General features: G+C 44.2%; 1 protein-coding gene across 1 annotated transcript; it reads right to left on the bottom strand.

Annotated features, from left to right (window-relative positions):
* Positions 1–1,877: 1,877 nt before the first annotated feature.
* frmpd1b (FERM and PDZ domain containing 1b) lies at positions 1,878–20,497 on the bottom strand. The gene is made up of 16 exons (XM_073487197.1): positions 20,446–20,497; positions 17,663–17,773; positions 15,218–15,390; positions 13,587–13,689; positions 12,894–12,939; positions 12,463–12,567; positions 12,181–12,276; positions 9,867–9,992; positions 9,141–9,260; positions 8,522–8,655; positions 7,708–7,834; positions 7,263–7,355; positions 6,568–6,750; positions 6,013–6,214; positions 4,858–5,823; positions 1,878–4,660 (listed from the first exon to the last, which is right to left on the bottom strand). The coding sequence occupies exons 2-16, from the start codon at positions 17,767–17,769 to the stop codon at positions 2,055–2,057; spliced, it is 5,187 nt and encodes a 1,728-aa protein (XP_073343298.1). The 5' UTR covers positions 17,770–17,773; positions 20,446–20,497; the 3' UTR covers positions 1,878–2,054.
* Positions 20,498–22,863: the final 2,366 nt, after the last annotated feature.

Below are 22,863 nucleotides of genomic sequence, written 5' to 3'. Positions count from 1 at the left end.
ATTTTATTCCCAAACAATAAATTTTCTTGGTACATCAACTTCAATGCATGTGGGTACGGAAAAAGTGACTGCTCATGAAGAAACACACTGTCCTCTTTGAAATGTCGGTAGAATGTTTACCATACATAAACAAAACAAATAGGTGACACAGGCACTCGTCCCTGTTTGGGCCTGCTTGATGAACTAGAGATGCTCCTGAGACATAAAGTATGTCTTGATGTTGGTGCTTTGATGGACACTGCAACGAAATTACCTTCATGGCATCTGGAAGCTCTGAAATCTCACAAAAAGACTACTGCCTTCTTATTATTTTTTTTTTAAAGCATGGCCACCTTGACAAAACCTTCCTCAATAATCTGTTTGGAAGATTGAATCTACCATCTATCTCCAAACACTTCAGCTAATCCCCTTATCATATTTGTATAAGCAACTGCTGACTGATTCAGCTTAATTGCTTTTTTGTTTATTGAAGGCAGCTCAAGCAAATCCTCTGAACCGAATCTCTCATTAAATGTGTTGACATCAAGTGATATGGACGAGCTAGTGAACACTGTACATCAGCAAACTGATCGAGCAATGTAATCCTTTTACTGACAATTCACAGACATCAGTATAGACAGGAGTCTTTATATAGACAAAAATGTTAATACCATGCAACTCTGCAGAACGTTGCAATCCATAATGCAGTAAGTTTTCCCGAAACAAGACAAAGGCCAACATTCCAAACAAAGAAAGCACCCATTATATTCAGACAAACATAATGCAGCTATTGTTGTTTTTAATGTTAGCACAAAAAAACAAGAATACAGTGTGTGGGGTGGTGGGGAGTTTATGTTTGCATAGCCATAAACTAAGGTAGAGACAGAATAGGAGACAAAGATATAAATGTATATCTACACTTCTGACCCCAGCATACAGCAGTCAGTCCATCTGTCAGTCAGTATGTTGTTAATAACGTGGTGTGCCCAAAGAGGAAACCGTAGTGGGGAACAGTTGTGGCTCAGTGTTTTAAGACTTTGGATCTTTGCTACATCTGGACATAGTTTAACAGTCACCCTTGTGCCGAGTCAAAAACTTTTTTTTTAACTATATAAATAAGGTCCCCAGTTTTGCTCCCTGGGCCTCATCCACACATTCCCAGAAAATATATCGTACTGTATATGTAATGTCCTTTGGATGAAAACTAGATTAATGTTATAATACTGCATACATTTGGGTAATGGGAGTATTTCCAAGAAGCATTCACTCAAAGTCAGTCAGGACTGGGGAAAGGGTAGAAAAAACACTTTACACAAGGGTATGTGTCTCATAAAAAGGTGCAATCTGTAACAGTCAAAAGTGCTCTCCCTGCTTTGTAATGGTATAGTTGTGTATCCCATTAATATGTGACTGTAATGTTGAAAAACTAAATCCTTAAAAAGGTGCGGTCCCTGCACATATAAAACAAATCAGTTAATAACTGTATTTTGCAAGAGTGATAAAGTGTATTTTTCAGTATTTTGTCAGTAAAATGTACTGTCATACTAAACTTGATAAATGACAATTTACAGATTACACCTTGTAGAGTGGAGAAATCTTTAAAGCAGCAAAAGATAACATAATACTGTCTCAAAGAGAAGGAAAAATAAAAATTCCAGTGACATCCATAGTTTTTTTTTTTCATCAGAGACCTGCACATCACAGACCATGGTGCAAATATTGTAAAAATAAATACATAAATACATACACGGGTAATTCATCCTTACATACATACACATATTGTATCATAAAATAAGAGAATTATAAGATAATTATAAAATTCATATGTACAAATGCATAGTCCATATGCGTCCAAGAAGAGGCCAAATGACGACGTTTCCTCTCTTCGTTTAGGGTTCTGTTTGGTGTATGTGTTTTCCATGTGGGTATGTGTAATGTGGGTTGAAGTTTGTGTGCTGTGGTGTGCATGGCACTTACTGTACAAGAACACAGGGGTTACACACCAGATCACTCTGTGCTGTTGCCTTTTGTCTCACCTCGAGTCAGTGGGTAATTAGTAGGTAAAAGTTCACAGATCAAAAGTTGAGAGGGACGTGTCCAGGCGTGTCCGAGGTGTCTAGTGTGTGTGTCCGGAAGAGCTGTGTGAGTGCGAATACAGAGGAGATGAGTACAGTGCAGCGTTTGGCGAGTAGCCTCACCCCATCACTCTCCCCCTGACCCTGTCCAGACCCAGCGAGGCCCACACTCTTACTCCCAGCACCAGTTCCAGCTGTCTCAACAGCCCCAACAAACTCCCGGTACAGACTCACTATCTCCTTTAGCTTGTCCATGGGTTCCTCGCTGTCATCGTCGTCGTCCCTGCGGTCCAGATTCACATTATGGCAGATTTCACAACCAGGGCAGGGGTTTGTTCGTAGGCAAGCTGCTGACAACTGAACCAGGGCACTGAAGCTGTTAGATAATGAACGTAGGGCTTCATCAGGAGCCCAGCCTACACGTGTGGCCCGCTGACAACCTGATGCCAATCGTCGAGCCTCTGCCTGGAGAAGACTCCTTTCAGCCTCTGTCATGGTGGCAGTGCTTGTCCCACTACAAGTCGGACTGGGTGCTGGGGTAGTACTGCCTTCCGTTCCATTGTGATTTAGGTCAGGCCCTACTTTTATGCCTGTAATATCCTGCTTTGAGTCTTGACATGATGTTTGTTGGGGTTGTTCAAGTGCTCCCCTCTCTAAGACCAGCAGAAGTTGGTCTATATCTTGACGTAGGGAAGTAAAACCTCCTTTCAGTCCGCCATAATTCTTGTTTGTAAGTGAACGAAGAGGACAACCAAGTGAGACTGTGGGGGAAACCGGACATGAAACTAAGGGACTGAGTTCAGAGGAGGCGGTGGAGAAGGTAGAAAGTGGACGGGGGTTGTCCTTGAGCAGTGACAGAATATTGGGGTTAGGAGGGGGTGTTGTAGGAGGGGGTGTTGTAGGGGAAGATGCAGGTGCGGGTCGTGTAGGTTTGGGGCGCGTACGGCGGGAGAACTCGTAAACAGTTAGCTCCTCATCAAAGCTGACACCATCCTCAGTGTCTCCACTGAAACAGTTGGCGTAAACGGTGCGGCAGCCACAAGCCTCCCGGTGCTGTTGTGGAGGAGTAGTATCTGCGAGTGACGAGGTTGGTGAGTCACCTCCAATTTGCATGTTGGTCACACCTCCCAACCCCACTGCAGAATGGGGCCGTGACTGAGGCTGCTCTGATGAAACACTTCCCCGGTGTACGCTATTCTCTTTAAAACTCAGATTAGGGTGGGAGCCATTTGTCCCATTGGCCTTTTTCATGTGCGAGGCCACGTCCTGAGCCTCTTTGATGGTGGCTATGACAACCTCAGCTCCATCCTCTAAAATGTTCCCTTTCCCTCCTGATCCTGATTTTGAGGACAAAGTCGTCTCTTTTTCCTTGACAGGGGTTTTGTTTAAATCTGACAAGCCACTGGCAACAGATAAACCAGAGCCGAATCCTGATGTGTCTCCATTGATGGAGCTAGTAGAGGGATAATCCAGAGTTCCCAAAATCTCCTGGGAACGCGTCATGTACCAAGGCAGAGCCTGGATCTTCCCTCTCAGGGCAGAAGCTGGAAGTCTGCCTCCCAGGCTAGAAGAGCTGGTCCTCAGGTCTGATCCTGATCCAGATCTTCCGGGTTCTCTCTTTTCTAGGCCCCCAACACCTGTGGAGTTGGTCGAGGTGAGGGAGGTGGTAAGGGTGAGAGGTGCGTCTGTATTTTTGGGTGACAGGCTTTCATGACTCAGAGAGACCCTCCTGGGTCCTGACTGGATGCTGCCATTGCGGCTGCTCCAAGGTAGGATGCCATTTGGTGGACTGATGCTATCCTTAAAGATCCCTTTGCTTGGATCAGTTGGGGAAACAGGAGAGCTAGCAGGTAGTGATAAGGGATGGAAATTGATGGGAGAAGTGGGTTTGGGGGGCACAGGAGGGGGAACAGCTAGCTTTGTACCTGAATTAGAGCGCGGGATAGCGGGTAGGTTTGGTGGCTTTTTTGTGGGTAGAGCAGTCCCATTGCTTTTCCCCTCAACTTTAGGAGTTTCCTTTTCATCAGGGTTGTATGATTTATTATTGGAAACAACATGCGTTCCATTGTCATGCGTCAGATCTTTACTCTGTTTTGTGTTGTTTTCCTGCCGTTTTGCCTTTTTCTCAGTTTCTGGTGTTGTAGTTGGTGATGGTTGCTTGCTGCACCTCACTGCTGTGATCAGAGGTGAAGACAGAGGGAGTCCACCTGCCCCAGATGTGACAGACTTGAACTCCATGGTGTCTGGCTCCATTTCCAGGAGTTCAGAGGACAGACGTCCAGAGGCATCCCCGTTGCAGTGGGCATATGATCTCCCATGCTGGGGGGATTTGGGAGGAATGATCTGAGGTTTGGGAGGCAGCTGGGGCTTGGGTGCCAGTGGTGGTTTGACCTTAACTTCAGGTTTCTGAGATGACTTTGTTGGACTTGGCTGTTGGTTGGTAAGTTGATTTGGGGGGCCTTTAAGTTTCTCCAATTCCTTCTTGATTTTAGGGGATTGGTCTTTATTGGCAAGGGGGGAGGACAGCTCTTTCCCTGGCAGACCTGGAAGACCATTCCAAGTTCCACTCAACCGATTAGCATTTCGCCGGTCAGCCAGCTCAGCGTCTGTGAGAGACAGAGACAAATCAAAAGAAAAGAAGGAGAAAGGCGTCAGTGGATTTATACTAATTTAATCATATTAATGTCTTTGTGATGTCACATTTTAAAAACCAAACATGCTGCCATAGACAAAGTGTCTTAAAGGAAACGTGACAAGGATGTTATTCATCTGCAAAGTCAGAACAAACAAGCTGTAAACAAACCTGATAGATCAGGAACTGGGGGAGTAAATCGCTCCTGTGCATCGAAAAACTCGTCCTCGGACTCTGAGACAGCGTCTTTGACAAACAGAGCTGGTTTAGGGTTGGGTGAAGGTGTCAGGAATAGACCCTCTTCGTCCCTGGAGAGGCGATGCTCAGCCTGTCCAGCTTTGTTCACAGGAATTGAACTCGTCCTCAGTGGGACTTTGGGAGGGGTCTTTTTCTTTCTTTTAATGGGTGATCTATCAAAGGGCATGCTGTCAATCAATCTCAAATCTCTTGAACTGGGGATCTTAGAAATGCGCCTAAGTTTCTCCACTCCACGCTCTTCCTCGTCATCATCATCATCATCATCGTTGTCATCATCGCTAGTGGCCTCAGGCGGGCTCGGGAGAAAATCGGCCTTGGAGAGCTCAGCAAAGCAAAGGCAAGAGTTGTCATTGCCACGGTAATTGAGGTTGGTGGGTCGCAGGGGCCCTTGATGGCGTTTTGGCTCCAGGAGGTAGGGGTGGTGGACGTCCAAGCTTGGTAGATCCTCAGTTGTGCGTGGTCCACGACGAGATGAGGCTTTGGCTGCAGTACTGCTGTCCTCCAGGGCAGCACTCAACGAGCCACTAGACAAGCTGGAGAAGCTGCTGGTGACCCGTGGGTCAGTGTGGTACCAAGTGGTCTCCAGGTTCATTTCTTCATCCATAATGCTAAATTTACGCAGACCACTTCCTGTTGCTCCTCCTTCCTCTTCACCCTCATTTTCCTTACCTTCTGTTGTCACTATTATCTTCACTTCCTGTTTGCCCTTGTGCTCCTCTCTCTCTTTTCTTTCTTCCTCTCGCCTTTTTTCTTCCTCCTCTCTCCTCCTTTCTTCCCAGTCCTGACTTGCTGGGTCTGGGCGTTTGTAATTCTGAGAATCCATTGGGTCATCCTCATCTGTTGAGTCATCGGAGTCACTACAGCAGCGAGACACATAACCTAATAACACCAACACCAGACAAGCATGACAAAAAAATTGTTAGTCCATTATTAGAGCAGAATAAAGGTTAAATTATGATGGTCAATGGCTTTTCTAACCGTACCCATACTGGCTGGTGATGTAAAATATGTCTATAAAAAGGCCAGAGCCAGAAAGTTATAATTTAAAGTGAAACAACTTTTGCTCACTTGATAGGGATTCATAGCACACGCCCTCTACTACGGCGAACCTTCCACACACACCTTCTTCAGCAGGAATCCGGTGCACCCTCACTTTTGGGCGCCCCAGACGGAAGACACTGACAGTGGGATCCACCAGGAGTTTGTAGTAGCCTCCCAGTAGACACCCTAAGTCTTTGGCTGCCAGAGAGTCCATCAGTAAGGCAAATGGCTGAGAGGGGGAGGGCAAGGCAGAAGATAAGGTAAAGCGGTAGTGATTAAAGCCAAAGGGTAAGGGAGAAAAGGCGAAGGAGTGGGAGAAAGAGGGACAGAGAGTCACCTTTGAGTCCAGAGAATTAGCTTTATATAGCTACCACACACCCCCTTAGGCTGTATACTGTTTGTGTATTGGAGGAGAAATGATTGACCTATATTTACTCTAGCACGAGCTTTGGTGCAAATGTGGTGCGGTGAGTGAATATCCATTTTTCCATATCTGTGTCAGTGTATAAGTGCCTACGTGTTTATGAATAATAGAGCCCAGTATCTTGATGACCATCTGCATGAATCCAATGACTTCCATACCTTCATGTCGTGCAGAGAAATGCGCAGTAGGCTGACTTTGTCCGACTCCGAAAGCAACTCCACTCGGCTGATGCTGCTGAACTCCACGAGTGTAGAAATCACGTTGAGCTTGTGGTTGATGACTTGACTCATCCCATACTTGGCTCCCACCAGCAGGCTGACTAACACCTCCCTGTCCTGAAGCTGAGCGGAGGCGAGAGTGAGGAAGCATACGTCAGAATAAAAAAGGAAAACGACATAGATAAATGTGTTGAATAATGACATGATAGCAAAAACCCAAGACATAAGCAAGACGCAAACACAGACGCAGGCAGGTTGAAAAACCGAGGGCGAGCTTTATAACAGCGCTGGACTCCAAAAATCAAAATGCAGGCAATGATTAAGCAGGTGAAAAAACCAAGAACAAACCAGAAAACCATGGGGAACGAAAGATGGGACATAGAGGACACGCAAGAAGAAAACACAGACACAGGAAACACAGACAAACTGACGAAAAACAGAGGTTTAAATACTCAATTAACAAATGAAACAGGTGAACGGGGGAAAAGGCAGGAAAAAGACAAAGACAGGAAGTGTAAAGCAAAACATGGCACATGAGGAGAAAACCTAGGAAATGCCTGAACTTAAAACCCCGAACCATGACATTAAATTGGTTTATGGTGCATACTTTAGCACATCAGGCTCCTAACACTTACCATCATTGTAGCTGTATATGATCGTCCCCCGTATGAAATGAGCTCTCCCAACTGAGTGAGGTAGGCCAACCGAGCCTGAGTTGCAGAAATTACCTACAACGCCACGGTGGACGTGGAGAAGAGAGAATGAGAACAGGACGCAGACGAGGAATGAAAGAAAACCAGGAGGAATGTCCTGGTTGAGTCACTGACCAAAACAATGCTCTCCATAGAGAAATATGTTCCAGAAACACTGTCCAAGCCCCAGTCCTGCTATTTCCTTTTTAATTACCCTCCCACCATCTATCAGTCTCCCAACCTGCTGTCACTTCATACACCACACAGAGATTAGCAGTCACGGTAAGCGTCAGCTAAAAAGTACCCTAAAGCAACGACTAAACTGTCACTATCTATTCCTTTACGCATCTCAATGCTTCCTTCCACTCGTCCATCAGTCTGTTTCTACCTTCTGGCGTGGCTCTAGCAGGGACTGAATCTTTTTCAGGTGGTAGCTAATGGCTTTCCTCAGGTCCTTCTCCCTCATGTTGCCCAGCAGCGTGGGAGAGATGAAGCTGTCGAGGCCAAACTCCTTCCTGTCATCATCATCACACACACACAGAGGGATGAAAAGAAGAACTCTGTTACCTCAATGCCAACTAAAGCAGAAAGTGAAATTGAACAAAGCCGAACAAATCTTTTAATGTTTTTTTTCCCACAGCTGCCACTAGATGTTACTAACAGCCATACTGTATTTTAATTAAATGCCCCATCAGTGTAACTGTAACCACGACTCCATCATCAGTTTAATGTCAGGTGAAAAAAGCCTGCGTCTGCATTACACAGAGTATTTATGACTGCAATGACGTACGTACATAACCATATTAATCTATCACGGGGGCGTCAGTGAGATGATCATTATGGAAATTGAACTGTGCTTACAGTATGTGTTTGTGCATTTATAGCTTTAAATTGTAATAGAGAGAGACAGAAAGAGGCAAAGTTCAAAAACACATTAAGAAACCTTTGAACCAAACACAGGAAATCGGATAAACACACCTTTATGAAAACACACAAAACATTTTTCAATCACATTAATAGATTAGGGCATTCAGCGTGCACCCTTATCCCCACAAATTACAATGATTGCAGCAGTAGAACAAGCTCGAACCTCTAGATGGACAACCCACAAAACCTGTAATGAGGAGCGCTGGAGTCAGGGTAGAAGTGTCCTACCAGTGTGACCCTTAAGCGTCACGCACACACAAACACATATGACTCACGTAATACTCTTGATAGAGGCTCTGGTCTGTCCACAACTATCTAGTCTCTCGTGCATGTGCAGGGCAGCCAGGCGGAGGGCAGTGTTACACTTCATCTCTACTGCAAAACGCTCCTGCAGCACGTCCCCAACACTCTGGAAACACACACAATCACAGCATAATGCAGACGCATTCACGGTACAGTAAACATACCACTGTACAACTGGACAGGGCAGCATATTTTTAGTTTTATAATACACCAACGTACACCATGTCAGACAATGCAAAATACACAGCTCATGAGCATCTTTATAAGTAAACCAACACTGGGACACCCAAACTGCCATTTATGAAGTAAAAACAAACACAACAGGAAGCAAAAACTCCACATAGAACAATAAATCAACATGACATAAGTGGCACTCCCAATGGATCTATTTTTGTAATGTTTTTTAGAGCACACTAGAGAAAGTTGCTAGATCATCTACATCTATTAAACAACGGATATACAACTACATTTGACATATTCAACTGTCTGAACATTAAGACTTGGTTTGCACATGTAAATAAGGAGAAAAGGGTCAGATCGAGGTCGAACAAAACAAAGTCTTGAATAAGGGAGAGAATTAGCTTCTCTGACCTGTAAATAGAGGTACTCAAAGGCAGAAGGGTCATCCTGCAGCAGGTCTGTGGGGTCTCTGGGGATGAAACACGCCCTGAACAGACATCTGTAGTCATGGGAGTCTTTTTTCTGCACCACCTGGAGAAGACACAAAATTAGACGTATAAAGACATAAAGTTCTGATTATGAGAATTAGTGTTTCTTTAATCCCTTTAATCCAAATAAATTAATTTGATAACTGTCTACTTTGGCTTCTATGCAGCATGTAACCTGCAAAGTACCAAGTAACTAAAGTTAAGTAAAAGTAGAATATGTCCCACCAAATTGTAGTGGACTGCAAGTATATCAGAAGTATCAGAAATGGAAGTACTCAAGTAAAGTACCTTGCCAATCATCAGATCCAATTATGGAAATCAGTTGTTGTTCTTTTAATCCGATTGTTGATGGAATAAATTAATTTTAAATATTGCTACTTTAGCTTTGATGCATCTGCAAAGTAACTAGTAACTAAAAATATCAAATAAATGTAGTGGAGTATAAGTAAAATGTTTGCCTCCAAGATGTAGTAGGGTGGAAACAAAAAGTAGCAGAAAATAGAAATACTCAAGTAAAGTACAAGTATCTCAAAACTATACTTAAGTACAGTACTTGAGTAAATGTACTCAGTTACATTCCATCACCTCCTGATATAAACAGCCATAAGCAACTCTTGCATGTTTTTGTGTGTGGATTTGTTTTCTTCACCTTCTGTATGAGCTCGTCTTCGTGCAGCAGCAGTAGTTTGGTGATGCTGTACTGTTGCTCTAGCACCAGGGCAAAGTACTCGATGGCCCGGATGGACAGTTTATCCTTCAGAGTCAGAACAATGTCCTGGAATGGTGAAAGACCAACAGTTCAGACCCCCTTAGACAAACAAGTTTCATCCCAGGCTGCTGATGGCAGATGGTCAAATTTGATTCCCCTTTCAAGCCTGGGAGTACAAACTGAGATACACCTACAAAACCTGCTTTAACAGTAATAATGTGCTCATGAAGATGACTACCGGTGAGTTACTAGACCAATGATCTACCTCCTAGTTCATTATGATGACTGTATCTCTCTGACTGCACATCCACAAATGGACTTAAGAGGCGACACTTCACTACAATCCAGTTCTGTCCTCCCAACAAAACAACTCTAACAGCTGTGAGTCACTGCATCCTCTTCCTCATCACTTGTTAATGTTTCATAACGTCCTCCTCCAGAAAGTGCATTATATAATTAATACTTTTTTGTATTATTCCACCATTGAGAACAGCTAAGAGCGGCCTACCCACACTCTGACGCTCTTGGGAAATCACACCATAATTTTGGCGTGCTTAATTGCAAAATACACCCACTTCTTTCAAGGAAGCCTTCCAGCAGAAATGCTTTCGTTCTGGTCTCATAATACTGAGAAAGTGAGGGGGTCAAGGAACAGCCACAGTGAAATTTAGCTATTTATATTAAGTAAAAGTGAAATAACGTCATTTATCTTTCAATCGGAAGTCTTGATTTAATCTAATTGTTGCTTATTGCTATCAAGATAGGTGCATTCGGCTTATTCAGCTTGTCATATAAATGAACGTATAGCACATCTCTTCTCATTGGCTTTCATAGAGCACACTGGTATTGACAAACACGTCAGCCGCCCAAGAATGATGCTGCCGCCTCTTGGGCCAAGCAGTAACAAGATGCATCATCAGATTACCCATCCTGCATTCATGATTCATCAGAAGTGACACAGTAAATGTTATCAGTACACACCCAGTCCAAACATTTATATAATAGGTTAGAATTGTTGGTTTACTGTCCTCTCTCTTCTTGGATTTAAACACACAGCATATCACTTCTGCCACTAGGGGTCTCTCGATGGAAACAATGAAAACAAAAGGCGTAGTTTAATGATGTTTTGAAGTAGTGTGGGATCATGGGAGTTGTTTTCCCTTGCAGATGACAAAAGGCAGAAATGTACATAAGGTATTGAAGTTTTATTGGCCATTTTCCTTCCTCACTCACTGATGTATTTTCTGATGTTGCCCCGGTAGTTATAGCGAAAGGTGACCAAATGAAACGCACCTTTATTTCTCTGAGGTAAAAATTTAGTCCACAATTTCACAAAATATACGACAAAGGTCTAGTCATTTTTAGAAATCTAAAGCTGGAGTTTGGGTCATGTTGGGTTATTAGTTTGAGAATGTAGAAACCAACAAGGGCAAACTAAATTTAAAGTATCCAACCTTAAAAATCCCTGCCCCTCCCATCAGAGCCAGACAAATAAATACATGAACAAACAACTTTGTTAAATGCCAAAATGCCACAATCATCTAAACGCAAGCAAAATAGCCACCATGAATGTAACTCGTCATGAATGACGCGGTTACACCCCGCCTTTCCGAAACCCCGTTCCGAAAATAGACTTCCATTCTTCGTAATGTCGTGGTTTCCCATTTTTTCTAAAGACCCCGCTATTCCGAAAAGGCTATTGGGGAACCCCTGACCCTAACCCTATTGGGAAGTAATTGGAACTTGAAAGTCAGATTCTGTCTCACTCACATGTAAGAAAAACCCTAATATTATCATAATGAACATAAACAACAAACATGGCTACTGTGGAACTTACTGCTGTCAAGCTAGCATGTTTGCATTGTGAAATTTTGGCTGCACTTTCTCTGCCATTCTCGTGCCACTAGCTTGCTAATAGCTTTAGCTATACATCCGCCTAGCCCTGTGCAAGACTCTGTTCACACGAAATGAGTGCAAATGGCAGAGTGCAGGTACAAAGAAAGACAGACAGGTAGTTTGTCCAATGTTTCTGGACCAAATGAAAACGGGATGGACTTGTTAGAGACCTGCAGCAGTCACTGTTTTTTTCCTTTTATTTGTCAAAGCATTTTATTTATTGACTGCTGTCGGGATGTTAAAAGATTTTCTATAAATATAACAAAGCATGCTTCTAGAGTGACTGACCAACCCTAGCTTAAAATGCAGAAATGTTACGTATTATATCTTAAATATCAAATATGTGTTTAATACATACCTTGACAGTGGTGGTATTGTCAAACTTGAAGGCCTTTGTCTGTCCATTCTCTAAATAGACTTTCAGGACATTGGGCAGGAAGAGAAGAGAGTTTCCCTGGTGGAGAGAAGTGAGAGATATCATTGTGGTTAGACAGGAATCAATATCAAACGAGGAAAGATAAAATAGGAAAAGGCTGCGTGACAGCTTAGAAAATAAGACCAAGTAAAGACTCATCAAAAGTGTGAGCGCTCCAGAAATGAGAGTGATTCATCAGTGGCTCACAACAGCTTTCACTCCCACCTGAGTGTGCCCGTTGACCACCACCTCCTCTGCGAAGCGCACTTTAACTGGATTACTCCTCAGACGAGCTCTCTTCTCTGCCGACATGATGGATGACTTGGGGTTCTGCAACAAAAAGTCACACACCACGTCCATTATGTGAGGCAGGGCCGCGGATTAAGACACGCACACACTTGTTGAGCTCAAACCAGTGCAACGACACAATTAATCCAACAAACTCTGAGACACAGCTGTAATCAAGCACACATGTTTACACTGGCACATCACAATCTAACAGCGATGTGAAGACAGTTAATCCTGTCAGAAGATGTGAGCTTAGAGTCACATGCTTGGAAACACACAGCGAGCTTGTACAGTATTTAAATGAAGGATGGTGTCGTGACTTGTGAATGTGTGTTAAGGGGTGGTCATCAGTGTCTCTTTGTACTCACTGTCATGTGCCGCAGGATAGTCACATTGATACAATCCTCCAAGTCCCTGCGCGGAGAAAAAATACACACACACATACACACAAGCAAAAAAAACACAAGCACGCAGAGATCGTTATCCTTCTGTTCTGTTGTCAAGTAAGCACTTTCTCCTCTAACCTTTGCTCTTAACTTGCTAAGCCTTTCTCTCTCACACATACACACACACATTATATGTAATATTACACCATTACATATCTTATGTGTATCATTAACACAATATCAATATTTTACTTTTGGTATATCTTGACACCCCTACTACGTATTATGTTGAAGAGATATCTACTGAGGTTATCATGCTAGCCAGCTATCCCAGTCCAAAGCTAGTGGTGTAAGCAGCAACACTTCCCTGGTGATCCAAGATCACAGTCCGTACCGCTAGCTGCACGGCTAACTGAGCTAACTAGGTAACAGCAGCAACAGTACTCTTGTGATATGCTGCCCCCTATTTGTTCTGAGTATGGGTTTGATAGGGGGCCAATCATATTGCACCTTTAAAACCTTAAAATTAACTGGTTGAATGTATTTCTTTTGTCTTATAGAGGCGTCATGTGGGTTTGAGCTCAATAATCATGGTTTTATTTATTAATTTATTATATTCTGAATGTCGCCTTGTTTTTCATGTGGTGAGATAGATAGATATATGTTTCTTCTCACCTTAAGACGTTTTCCACTTGCTCGTCGCTCAAATCCTCCAGCACTGTATCATTAATCTGCAGCACCTGGTCCCCTGGGTACAGAATCCCATCTGCAGGACTCCCTACATGCAGACACACAGATACACAGACACACACACACAGACACACACACACACAATGAAAACAGTGAGCGCTTGCATAAAACAAAAACCCAGCTGCACACGTGGGCTTGCACTTTCTGTACGGATAAAGGGAGATATACACACACACACACACATACACGCATGCACGCACGCCCACACACACAAACATACACACACACACACACACACACACACACACAGAATGACACATATGCTTATTCAACATGGCTGACTCAACAGTGTTCAGCTGAGCTCTCCAGGACGTGAGGGGTTAGTTATTCTGGGTCTCATCCAGTTCGGCTCCGCTCTGCTTTCTCTAGTTATATTTATACTCATTTGTCTTCAGGCGAGAGAGCACGACTGAGGCGCAGCAGTTTCAGCTTACTCTAACACACTCACACACACACACACATACATAAACATACTCAGTGTATGTATGTGCAAACACACCCATGCACTCACATTTTCACACACCCCCGTCTGCCTGGCAAAGCCTCGCCTGTCCCTGATTTTTGACCCACTGACGGCATCCCAAACTGCTTTGCAAGCTTGCACGCAAACACGCACACACACAACACACATGCCGGCTACACATACACACATTCTCTCTCCACTGCCAGACAAGCAAACCCCTCCACCCCCACCCCTACCACCACCACCCCCCCGTCGAGCTTTCATGTCAACTCTGCCAATATCCTGATCTTTGCGGTATTTCATGCTCACTCCCTCCCTCCCTCCCTCCTCTTTCTTTCTATATCCTTCTTTTTCATCCACCAATTTCCCTTCCACATTCAACCTCCACACCGCCCGGACATCACTGACTCCTCCTACACCCAAAGGCGTCACCCTCCCCTCCCCTGCTCTCTGCACACTTTCACACTCATTATTTTTGCTCTCTTTGGCCGTATTTGCACTTTGGTCTTTGTCTATTCCCTGCTGGGTCTTCCTGCTGGCATCTTATCCCTCTATTAAATCGTGTCTTCTGTTATTACCTCTCTCTCTCTCTCTCTCCTTCTCCATGTCTCGCTCTCTTTCTTTTTGGCAGCAGATAGCGAGAGCAGGGTGGCAGGTTGGGACCCTCCTCAGAGCATTTATCAGCTTTTTTACAAGATAGATAAAAAGTAATGAATCAGCATCTCTCTCTCTCTCTCTCTCTCTCTCTCTCTCTCTCTCTCTCTCTCGCTCTACCTCTTTCTCCCTCCTATCAAAGTGGCCTAAATGAAAAGTGATTGAATTTAGAAAGGATGAGCAGGTGGCTCTGTTGTTTCTGTGGCTTCTCTGGCACCGTGCCTCGCAGTTTGAATGCCAGGAGAGTGTATGTGTGTGTGTGTGTGTGTGTGTGTGTGTGTGTGTGTGTGTGTGTGTGTGTGTGTGTGTGTAAATCTGTCTTGCGCCAAGCGGTGCACTGTTGCATAAACCAGGTGGCCATTTGGAGAGGAAGCAGGACAACACAGTGCACTCATCCACCCAGACACACACGCCATCACCGCCACAACACCCCGTGTACCTGTGGCGACGTCCCTGACCAGCAGGGGTGGGTCCGTGGTGAGGGTGAAGCCATGTCCAGTGCTGCTGTCCAGGACCGGGTCCCTGGTGATCTGCAGCGTGAGCTTGGCCTGGAAGTACTGATTGGACAGACTGTTGGAGCGCTGCGACCTGCCATCACCGAGCAGCCGCTCTCTGAGGAGGTCAAGCAGAGTCTACAGGTTACCTGATGAGAACCCTTTGTACTTTATTAGCACCTGATGTTGAAACTTTCTGCTGCTGGTTCTGGTGCGAAATTATGACAAAATTAGAACCCAGAAAAATATGAACAGAACACTAAACTAAGGCTTACAACATTTGCATTAAAAGTGTTCATGTTCATTAGATAATAATGTGATCGGATCAGATTATACTGTCAAGCTAAATAATATAGATTTACAGTACTTTGCTACTTGCTAAAGTAGTTTCTAAAGTCTCCTCCCTTTTTCCTCTTGGACATCGAGCAGTTTGGTTTGCTGTGATTCCACTACTGCACTTTTTTTTCTAAATGTGTAACTAATCACTGTACTTTTGTTGGACTGAATAACCTGTGGTCTTACGCCTGGAATGAGTCATTTTTGGTTTAACTTGACTCATGAATTATTGTGAACTCTGTTTCTCTAACATATGAAAAGTTTGCATGTCATGGCAATTTCAACTCCTAGGCTGTGTCCTATTGATGTGCATGTTTTTTTTTCCCCAAAGAGACTAAACACTGTGGTCAACAAGACATAAATTCAGGGAGATCAAGGGAGAAACAGTTCACTGCTGTACGCTGTCAATTTTCAGCAATTTGTAGAGGAGAAGAGAGCGTTCTTGTCTTCTACTTGCAAAAAACTTTGTATTTACAATAAAGTTTTTTGCAAGGACAGTGTGCAGGAGCTCTCTTATCTATGGTTAATTCCTCCTACACACCTGTCTACATGAAACTGACAGTGTGCATGAACCTTTACGCTCATCAGTTGTACAGAAAATCTTTTTTTCTTCTCAAATCATTGCACTCTTTATTAGGTCATGACCGAAAGTTGTTTTGTTGTCCCAAGGTGATGTATTCAACAGTCCAAAATTCAAAGAGATTCAGTTTACAAAGACACAAAACAAAAGGAGAGCAGGATATTCTCAAATTTAAGAGGCTGCTACCTACAAATTGCTTTAAAAGTGACTCGAAAAAATGGCTCTGTGATCCCGATCCATTCATCAACTGAGGCCCATGAATGTCTCTACCATATTTCGTGCCGCTACATCGAGTAGATGTCAAGCTGTTTCAATGAATAAGTAAAAACTTTAACCTGAGGGTGGCAGGAAAAGTCAGGGGATCCCCCACATAATTAAGATTTATCTTCTGGGAAACATGGTTATCAGTACCAAATTTTATGGCGATCCATCCAGTATAACGTTGAGATATTTCAGTCTAAACCAAAGTGGTGAACCGACCAACATACAGACCAACATTGCCTCCGCTAACATGCCTAAAAACAACAAACACTCTGGAAATGATGCTCTGATGTAATGTTGCTATTAGCTTAACAAGCCATGTAGCCATTACTGTATACATCTTCAGAAACAGTCTACTCAGGAGCCAGAGGTCGTCATATACACTGCTACACATCCTCCGCTCAGATGCACCCTGGGAATATTCAGTATGTGTGTATGTTGTGTTTAAATCAAACCCTGACATCGTCTCCCTGAGGCCTGCTGTCCTGGTCAGCTGCTCATGACATTATGAGACTCTTTCCCAAGAATGACTAACAGGGAGTTTACTGGGCTTCCTCTCTGCACTGCAGAATGAGAAACCACTCAACAAGGGAATGACGGGCTCTTGAAAGCATATTTGTGGTTCACTCTGGGGTGTGTTTGTGTGTGAGAGAGGGACAGTCAGGTTTTTAAAATGTAGCCATGTGTCTGAATGTGTGGATGTGGGGAGGGGATCTGGTGAGTGTTCGTACCAGTTTAAGAACTATATTCTTTCTCAATGTTTCTTCTATTTAATAATGAAATCGGTACAGCTATATAATATATACAGTACACCACATATCCCACAATTTCCCCCCCTACAGGATCTGGCAGCCGGCCTAGAAGTGGATGATGTTGTTTTCTTCACTTTCTCTCCCAAACCTGATTGTTTAGGTTTTTTCTTTTCACTATATAAGTTGTTTTATTTGTTATCGATGCAGTGGTTTGTGTGGGGTCAGCATTTTCTGCTACTGTGTGCTGCCAACATTTTCTACTGCAAACTCAGTTGTTTTCCCAACAACATCTACTCCATTTTCTCACTCAAAACACCCTGACCAGCTGAAGTGACCCATGATGTGTCAGTATTCATGTGTGAAAATAGAACAATACACAGGCTAAATGTGGGGCACACTCGTTGGAGCAACATTTTTTTTTTACTTTTGCAAAAATGTACTGAGCTTTGAAGAGGATGTACCTGCTAAGTGACTCTCGGGTGCGACGTATTATCGTTCCCACCACCTGCTGCACCCGACTGGCCCTCCGAGCTGGAGACCTGCTCCTACATCGCTCCTTCTCCTCCATTTATCTAAAGGGACAAAGAGAGTGAAGGATATGAGTCAGGGGCGTAATCCAAACAAGCAAAACAAAAGAAGATGGAAGGATTTTTTTGAGGCAGAAAAGAAGTAAGAAGCTGTTCAAAGTTTAGCTCTCTCTTGTCGGACTGTGCAGAATGGTGCTCCGACTAAATTAGCATCTCGTCTGCTTTGCGTTTATATTCAGAGCGTGTCGCCTGCCTTGAATACGATGAATAATCAGATATGTGAACAGAGAACAAGAGAGGCCGAGAGAGAAAAAGAGATGGGTGGAGTGAAGTCGTGAACAACACACATATCGCAAACAGGATTCACAAAGAGTTCAACATAAATATGCTACAATCTGCATGTTTGCTACGACTCTGCAGCAGCTGGTGCACTTTCTGCTTAGCCTGCCCTTTAAACAGGGGAGCGCTCGGGACAGAATGAAGAATGGAGGGCTCAGTCGAACCCCAGGGAGGCAGAGCTGGTCAGCATTGAATCCTGACCAGATCTCAAGACTTACGACTGCCCTCAACTGTGTTTTGTTTCTGTCAGCCAATCAATATGCTGGCACTGAGCTTGTAGAGCATCTGATCATTCCTTGACAGGGTTTATTATCTATTGCTGAAAGTATACTCTCAAACCGTGGCTATATTTTACATGTTCATGGTTGTTTTATGTAAAAGGGATTTTAGAGGGCAGGGATGTGTTGCAGACTAAATCAAGTTATGTTTTTGTGTTTTTGTGTTCAGTAGCTGCTGTTTGTGATACACTTCATCGGCTGCTCCTGGCTGTATCGGACTGTTTGACCCGACAAGGCAAAGAAAAGGGAGGGAAACTTTGGCAGGGACAGGAAGAATAGCAACTTTGACCTGATCAATACGGCTAACGATGATGAATGTGCTCCTGCAACCGAATGATCCATACCTTGGCCTCGACAGCCAGCTGCAGAGACCTTAGTTTGATCAGCTCTCTAAAATATGTAGGAAACTTCTACAAGCGAAGACTTTTGTGAAGATCTTACAAGAAGCAGATTTCTGGCCATCTGCCACACTTGTACGAAGCATTTTAAAACTTTGTCCAATACATTGGGAGGGTGAAGTCGTTACAGCGCGATTACCTCACTGTACTTTAACTTCTGCGTAATGGGGAAACAATGCACACTGCACTGCAGTCAATAGAGGATATTAAGCAGCGCTGCTGTGAGTAAAGTCGTGTTCATGAGAAAGAATACATAATTAATTTGTCTTTTTTTTTCAGCCTGTTGAAGTGAGTGCTGGTTGTGTAGGTCAGTGTTGACAAGCGTCCCTCAGCACTGTAGTAGTAAAGCAGGCAGTGTAGGTCTGTCCTTTAAGAGGATTAGAGGCCCTCGTTCTGCACGGGCCTGCACTGGTCAGGGTGTCACTTTAGCACCTCCCGCTGATCCGGATTGAGGCAGATTGACGTGAATGAGGAGGGATGAGCGAGGCTAGGCAGGAGCAAATGAGGAAGCGCTCGATCACTGAAAGGAACAGAAACTGGCGCCAAACTTCGATACTCTTATGGTACCGACTGTATTGCTTCAATATTACTGAGTATCAAAAGATGCCTTGTTTTTCGGTGCCAAATTTCGAAACCTACACTATAAATCTCTTCAGCTTCAGTGAGCCAGTCAGCATGCATGATTGTTATTTATATTTTTTCTTTAGTCCAACACAGCACTGCAACAATTTAATCAATTGAGAGGAAATTTTTGAGGATATTGTTTCAGTTTTCAGCTGCTTATCTGTGAGGATTTTCTGCTTTTCTTTGCCATTTATAAAGTAAATGAAGACCAGAGGCCAGACCAAGACTGCTCCCTGGTCTTCCAGCAGCTTCTTCGTTTGACGTACTTGTACCATAATGTGTAATGTAATTTTCTTTTTGTTAAAACTGATTTGAGAAGACATTACTTACACCCTCAACGTGCAGTCAGGCTCGTGCACCCACTTCAAATGGGCTGCATGCGCTCTTAGTTTAGGAGCTACAGCTACAAGATTTTGGCTTTAAAAAGGGTGTAAATTAAGTTTCAAAATCAATTTGGCATCATTTAACATTATTTAACAATATTCAGTGTCATAAAGATGAGGACTGCCAATAGACGCTCGTGTTAAATGTGCTGGTGTCTAGGTGTGCATGTGTGTGTTGTATGTGCTGTAGTACTGCAATCAGTGCTGAGTCTGGTGGTATTTTTTGCTGTCATTCTCCTTCTTCCTCTCTCTTCTGTCTTTTATTTTCTCCTCTCTCTCTCTCTCTCTCTCTCTCTCTTTCTCACCCTCACTGTCCTTGCCGAGTCAGGTAGTCGTCTCAGATGACAGTCTCTCTGGGCGGCAGCAGCCATTTTTATATACATGCACATCCTCAGCACTTGATCAAGGGGTTTACTATCCTCCCTCTTTACACCTTTATGACCTTACATAAGCAGAATGTTAAGCAGGTGTAAGGCAAACGTGCTGAGAGTGTATTCGTGTGCGTGGTTTAATCCTAACAAATACATATCCTATTTAGAAACAATGCACTTAATTACATGAATCATCTGGTGAAGGCAGAAAAAGGTTCGACATGTTCTCGGTCCTCACATTCAGAGGCTCCAATCTCGTCCGCTTATTTTAAGACAGCAGCACAATGTCCCATTTTAACTAAAGACTGTGAAAGTGTGACTCACCGTGATGTGGCTTGTCTCTTCAGGACTCCAGAACACAAATACCCTCTCGCCCTCTGAGACATCAGCTCCGCAGCCCCTCCAGGATTGGCTGAAAAGAGGTGGAGGGGGGTCCTTGTGATCATCAGGGCCAATCCCAATCTGGTGCGGCCACCTGTGCAGAGCAGAGGAGGGTGACCTGTCAAATCCCATAAACAAGATGCATAACCACACGACGAGTATATAATTAGACCGGAGCGTGAAACGACCAGTTAAGAAGTCTGATAGAGTTGGATCAGCTGCATCTGCATTGGATTTTTCAACCTATTTAGAAGCAACTACTCCAGCTGTTGATGTTTTCAGAGTGAACACGCAAGTATGTCAAGCGAAGCAGATGTGAGTCCAAACCAGTTATGTGGTTGTGGTTTTCGAAGAGGCCCCTCCTCTGGTCCCCAAGGCACTCTCTCTCTTTTCTCTCCCTCTTTTTCTCTTGCAGCCTCAAAAGCACATGTCGGTGTAGAGACGGGGCACTCCATCTCCGTCTGGTTGTCTAAATTAAAATTTCATACCGCCCAGTTCAGTTAACAGTTCTTACTGGGCGCGCTCTAAAAGCAAAGAGGACAGCCTGCGAATCCTGATGTGGTGGAGAGGGGAAACGCTGCCAGGCAGACAGACATCTTGGCCGATAATCAAAGAGGACGAGTCTTTCATATGAGCATCAGGGGTAGATATGGCTGAAACCTTAGCTGGCCTCTGGTTTGGGGGAGAAAAACACACTTTGCTGTGAAAAGCCTGGCGGTTGAATAAGGAGGGACACTGAATAGACATTCTTGATCTCGACTAAGGAAACCGCCTCATTTTGCACTTGAATGTTGATCTGTGAAGTAAACTCTCGCTCCTTTCATCAACAAGAGGGAGCAGAAATCAAGGAATTGGTGGTCCCATCTGTGCAGCTCCTCCATCAGGCCCTGTGTCCTGCACACAGAGCTCTTTCACAAGGCCTATGTGTCCCAGTGGAAAGCCAGCAGAAGACCTAGACCCACACAGACTGCAGGGCACATGAATAATGCATGGGGCTAATGCAGCTAGCTAGGCCTCCGAACGCCTCCTTCTGCCACTTTGCCAAGAAGAGGAGCGGAGCACAGGGGAGGAGAGAGAGACGAATTGGGGTTGCAGGGGGTGAGGAAGGGTGGGAGAGGGGAGGAGGGCTCTAAAGGGGCTGAGAAAAGGGGAAGGAGAATTGGTCAGGGCAAAGAAAAGAGAGAAAGGACAGGATATTGGAGGGGGGAGGAGAGGGGGAGAATTTTAAAGAGGGTGAAGAGGGCAAAGGAACGAGAGCTGCAGGAGGAGAAAAGAAAGAACAAAAGTATCTACAGTGAGACGTAAAAGGAGTCTGAGAAAAGGTTGATCAATGCAGTATTTCTCCGTCGACTGAGAGCAAACAAAGCCACACAGCAGACAGTGATGTATGGTCGGTCTGTAGCAGACCTGTAGGATTGTTTTTATTCTCTCTCCACCACAGTACTGGTGTCTCAAATGAAGAGATTGCTCCCTCCGTCTAATGATGTGACAGCATTTTCATTTGATCCAAGACAGTAAAGCCTACTGCTGCAAGCTGCTGATGAGTCTGCTCCTAATCTGGTTCTGAATCAATAGTAATCGTGAATCCAGTCTTGCACTGTCGTGTCCTTTAAGTCCCCAAGCTGCCCTCAAACACACACAGCTCATCAGCAGGCCTCGTAGCCTTTCTCCTCATTCCCCCTTTTACCTTCTCACCCTCAAATCTTCACCGCTACACGGAGAATATTTGTACAAACGTCTGCCTCAATCCGTCTGTTCCGACGTCTCATTTCTCTGAGACAATACCCCCCTCCCTTTCTCTATCTCTCTGCTCATTTTCCCACACAATGTCTCTCTGTCTCGGACAAAACAGTCAGTTATTCAATCCTGTCGCCCGCATTGAGCACACATGCAGTTCATAGAAGTACTCCTCTCTCTCCTCAGGGGTTCAGAGGTGCCACTGGCAACTGGCAGCTTCTGTGCAGCCAGCTGGAGAGAGAACAGACCAATTAGCACTGCCGGGCCAGACCGGGCCACAGCAGGTCACACCAACCTGAACGAGGCTCAGCGGAGCTGCATTAGGACGTGGAAGTGGTTGGAAAAAAATGTGTAGATACAGCTGCTGTTCTGCTATAATCCCAGCTAATGGATGTGACAATCTGAGTGACAGGGTGAATTTCTCTGTAGCATGCTTAAATTCATGTCAATCAGCTGTTCGCACTAATAAATGACTGGATTCAGGCGTAGAGTTAATGCAGCTACACTAACACATCTCACGGGCCTTAATATGATAAACAAGTGGAGCGTTACACAATTGGTAACCAGACTCTAGCAGAAGCCTTACTCACTGACTGAACAACAGCTTTTATTTAGAAAGGACCA

The sequence above is a fragment of the Pagrus major genome, chromosome 18 (genome assembly GCF_040436345.1).
Source record: "Pagrus major chromosome 18, Pma_NU_1.0".
In the NCBI taxonomy this organism is placed as follows: domain Eukaryota; kingdom Metazoa; phylum Chordata; class Actinopteri; order Spariformes; family Sparidae; genus Pagrus; species Pagrus major.
Note: the sequence above shows the minus strand (reverse complement) of the source record. Positions and strands in the feature narration are given on the sequence as shown.

Excerpts from the sequence above, each read along its gene's own strand:
- frmpd1b (XM_073487197.1), bottom strand. The coding sequence starts at position 17,769 with ATGGAGGAGAAGGAGCGATGTAGGAGCAGGTCTCCAGCTCGGAGGGCC. Across the intron at positions 13,690-15,217 it reads GGTCAGGGACGTCGCCACAG|GGAGTCCTGCAGATGGGATT; the intron begins GTACACGGGGTG and ends GTCTGCATGTAG. Across the intron at positions 5,824-6,012 it reads GTGCTATGAATCCCTATCAA|GTTATGTGTCTCGCTGCTGT; the intron begins GTGAGCAAAAGT and ends TGGTGTTATTAG.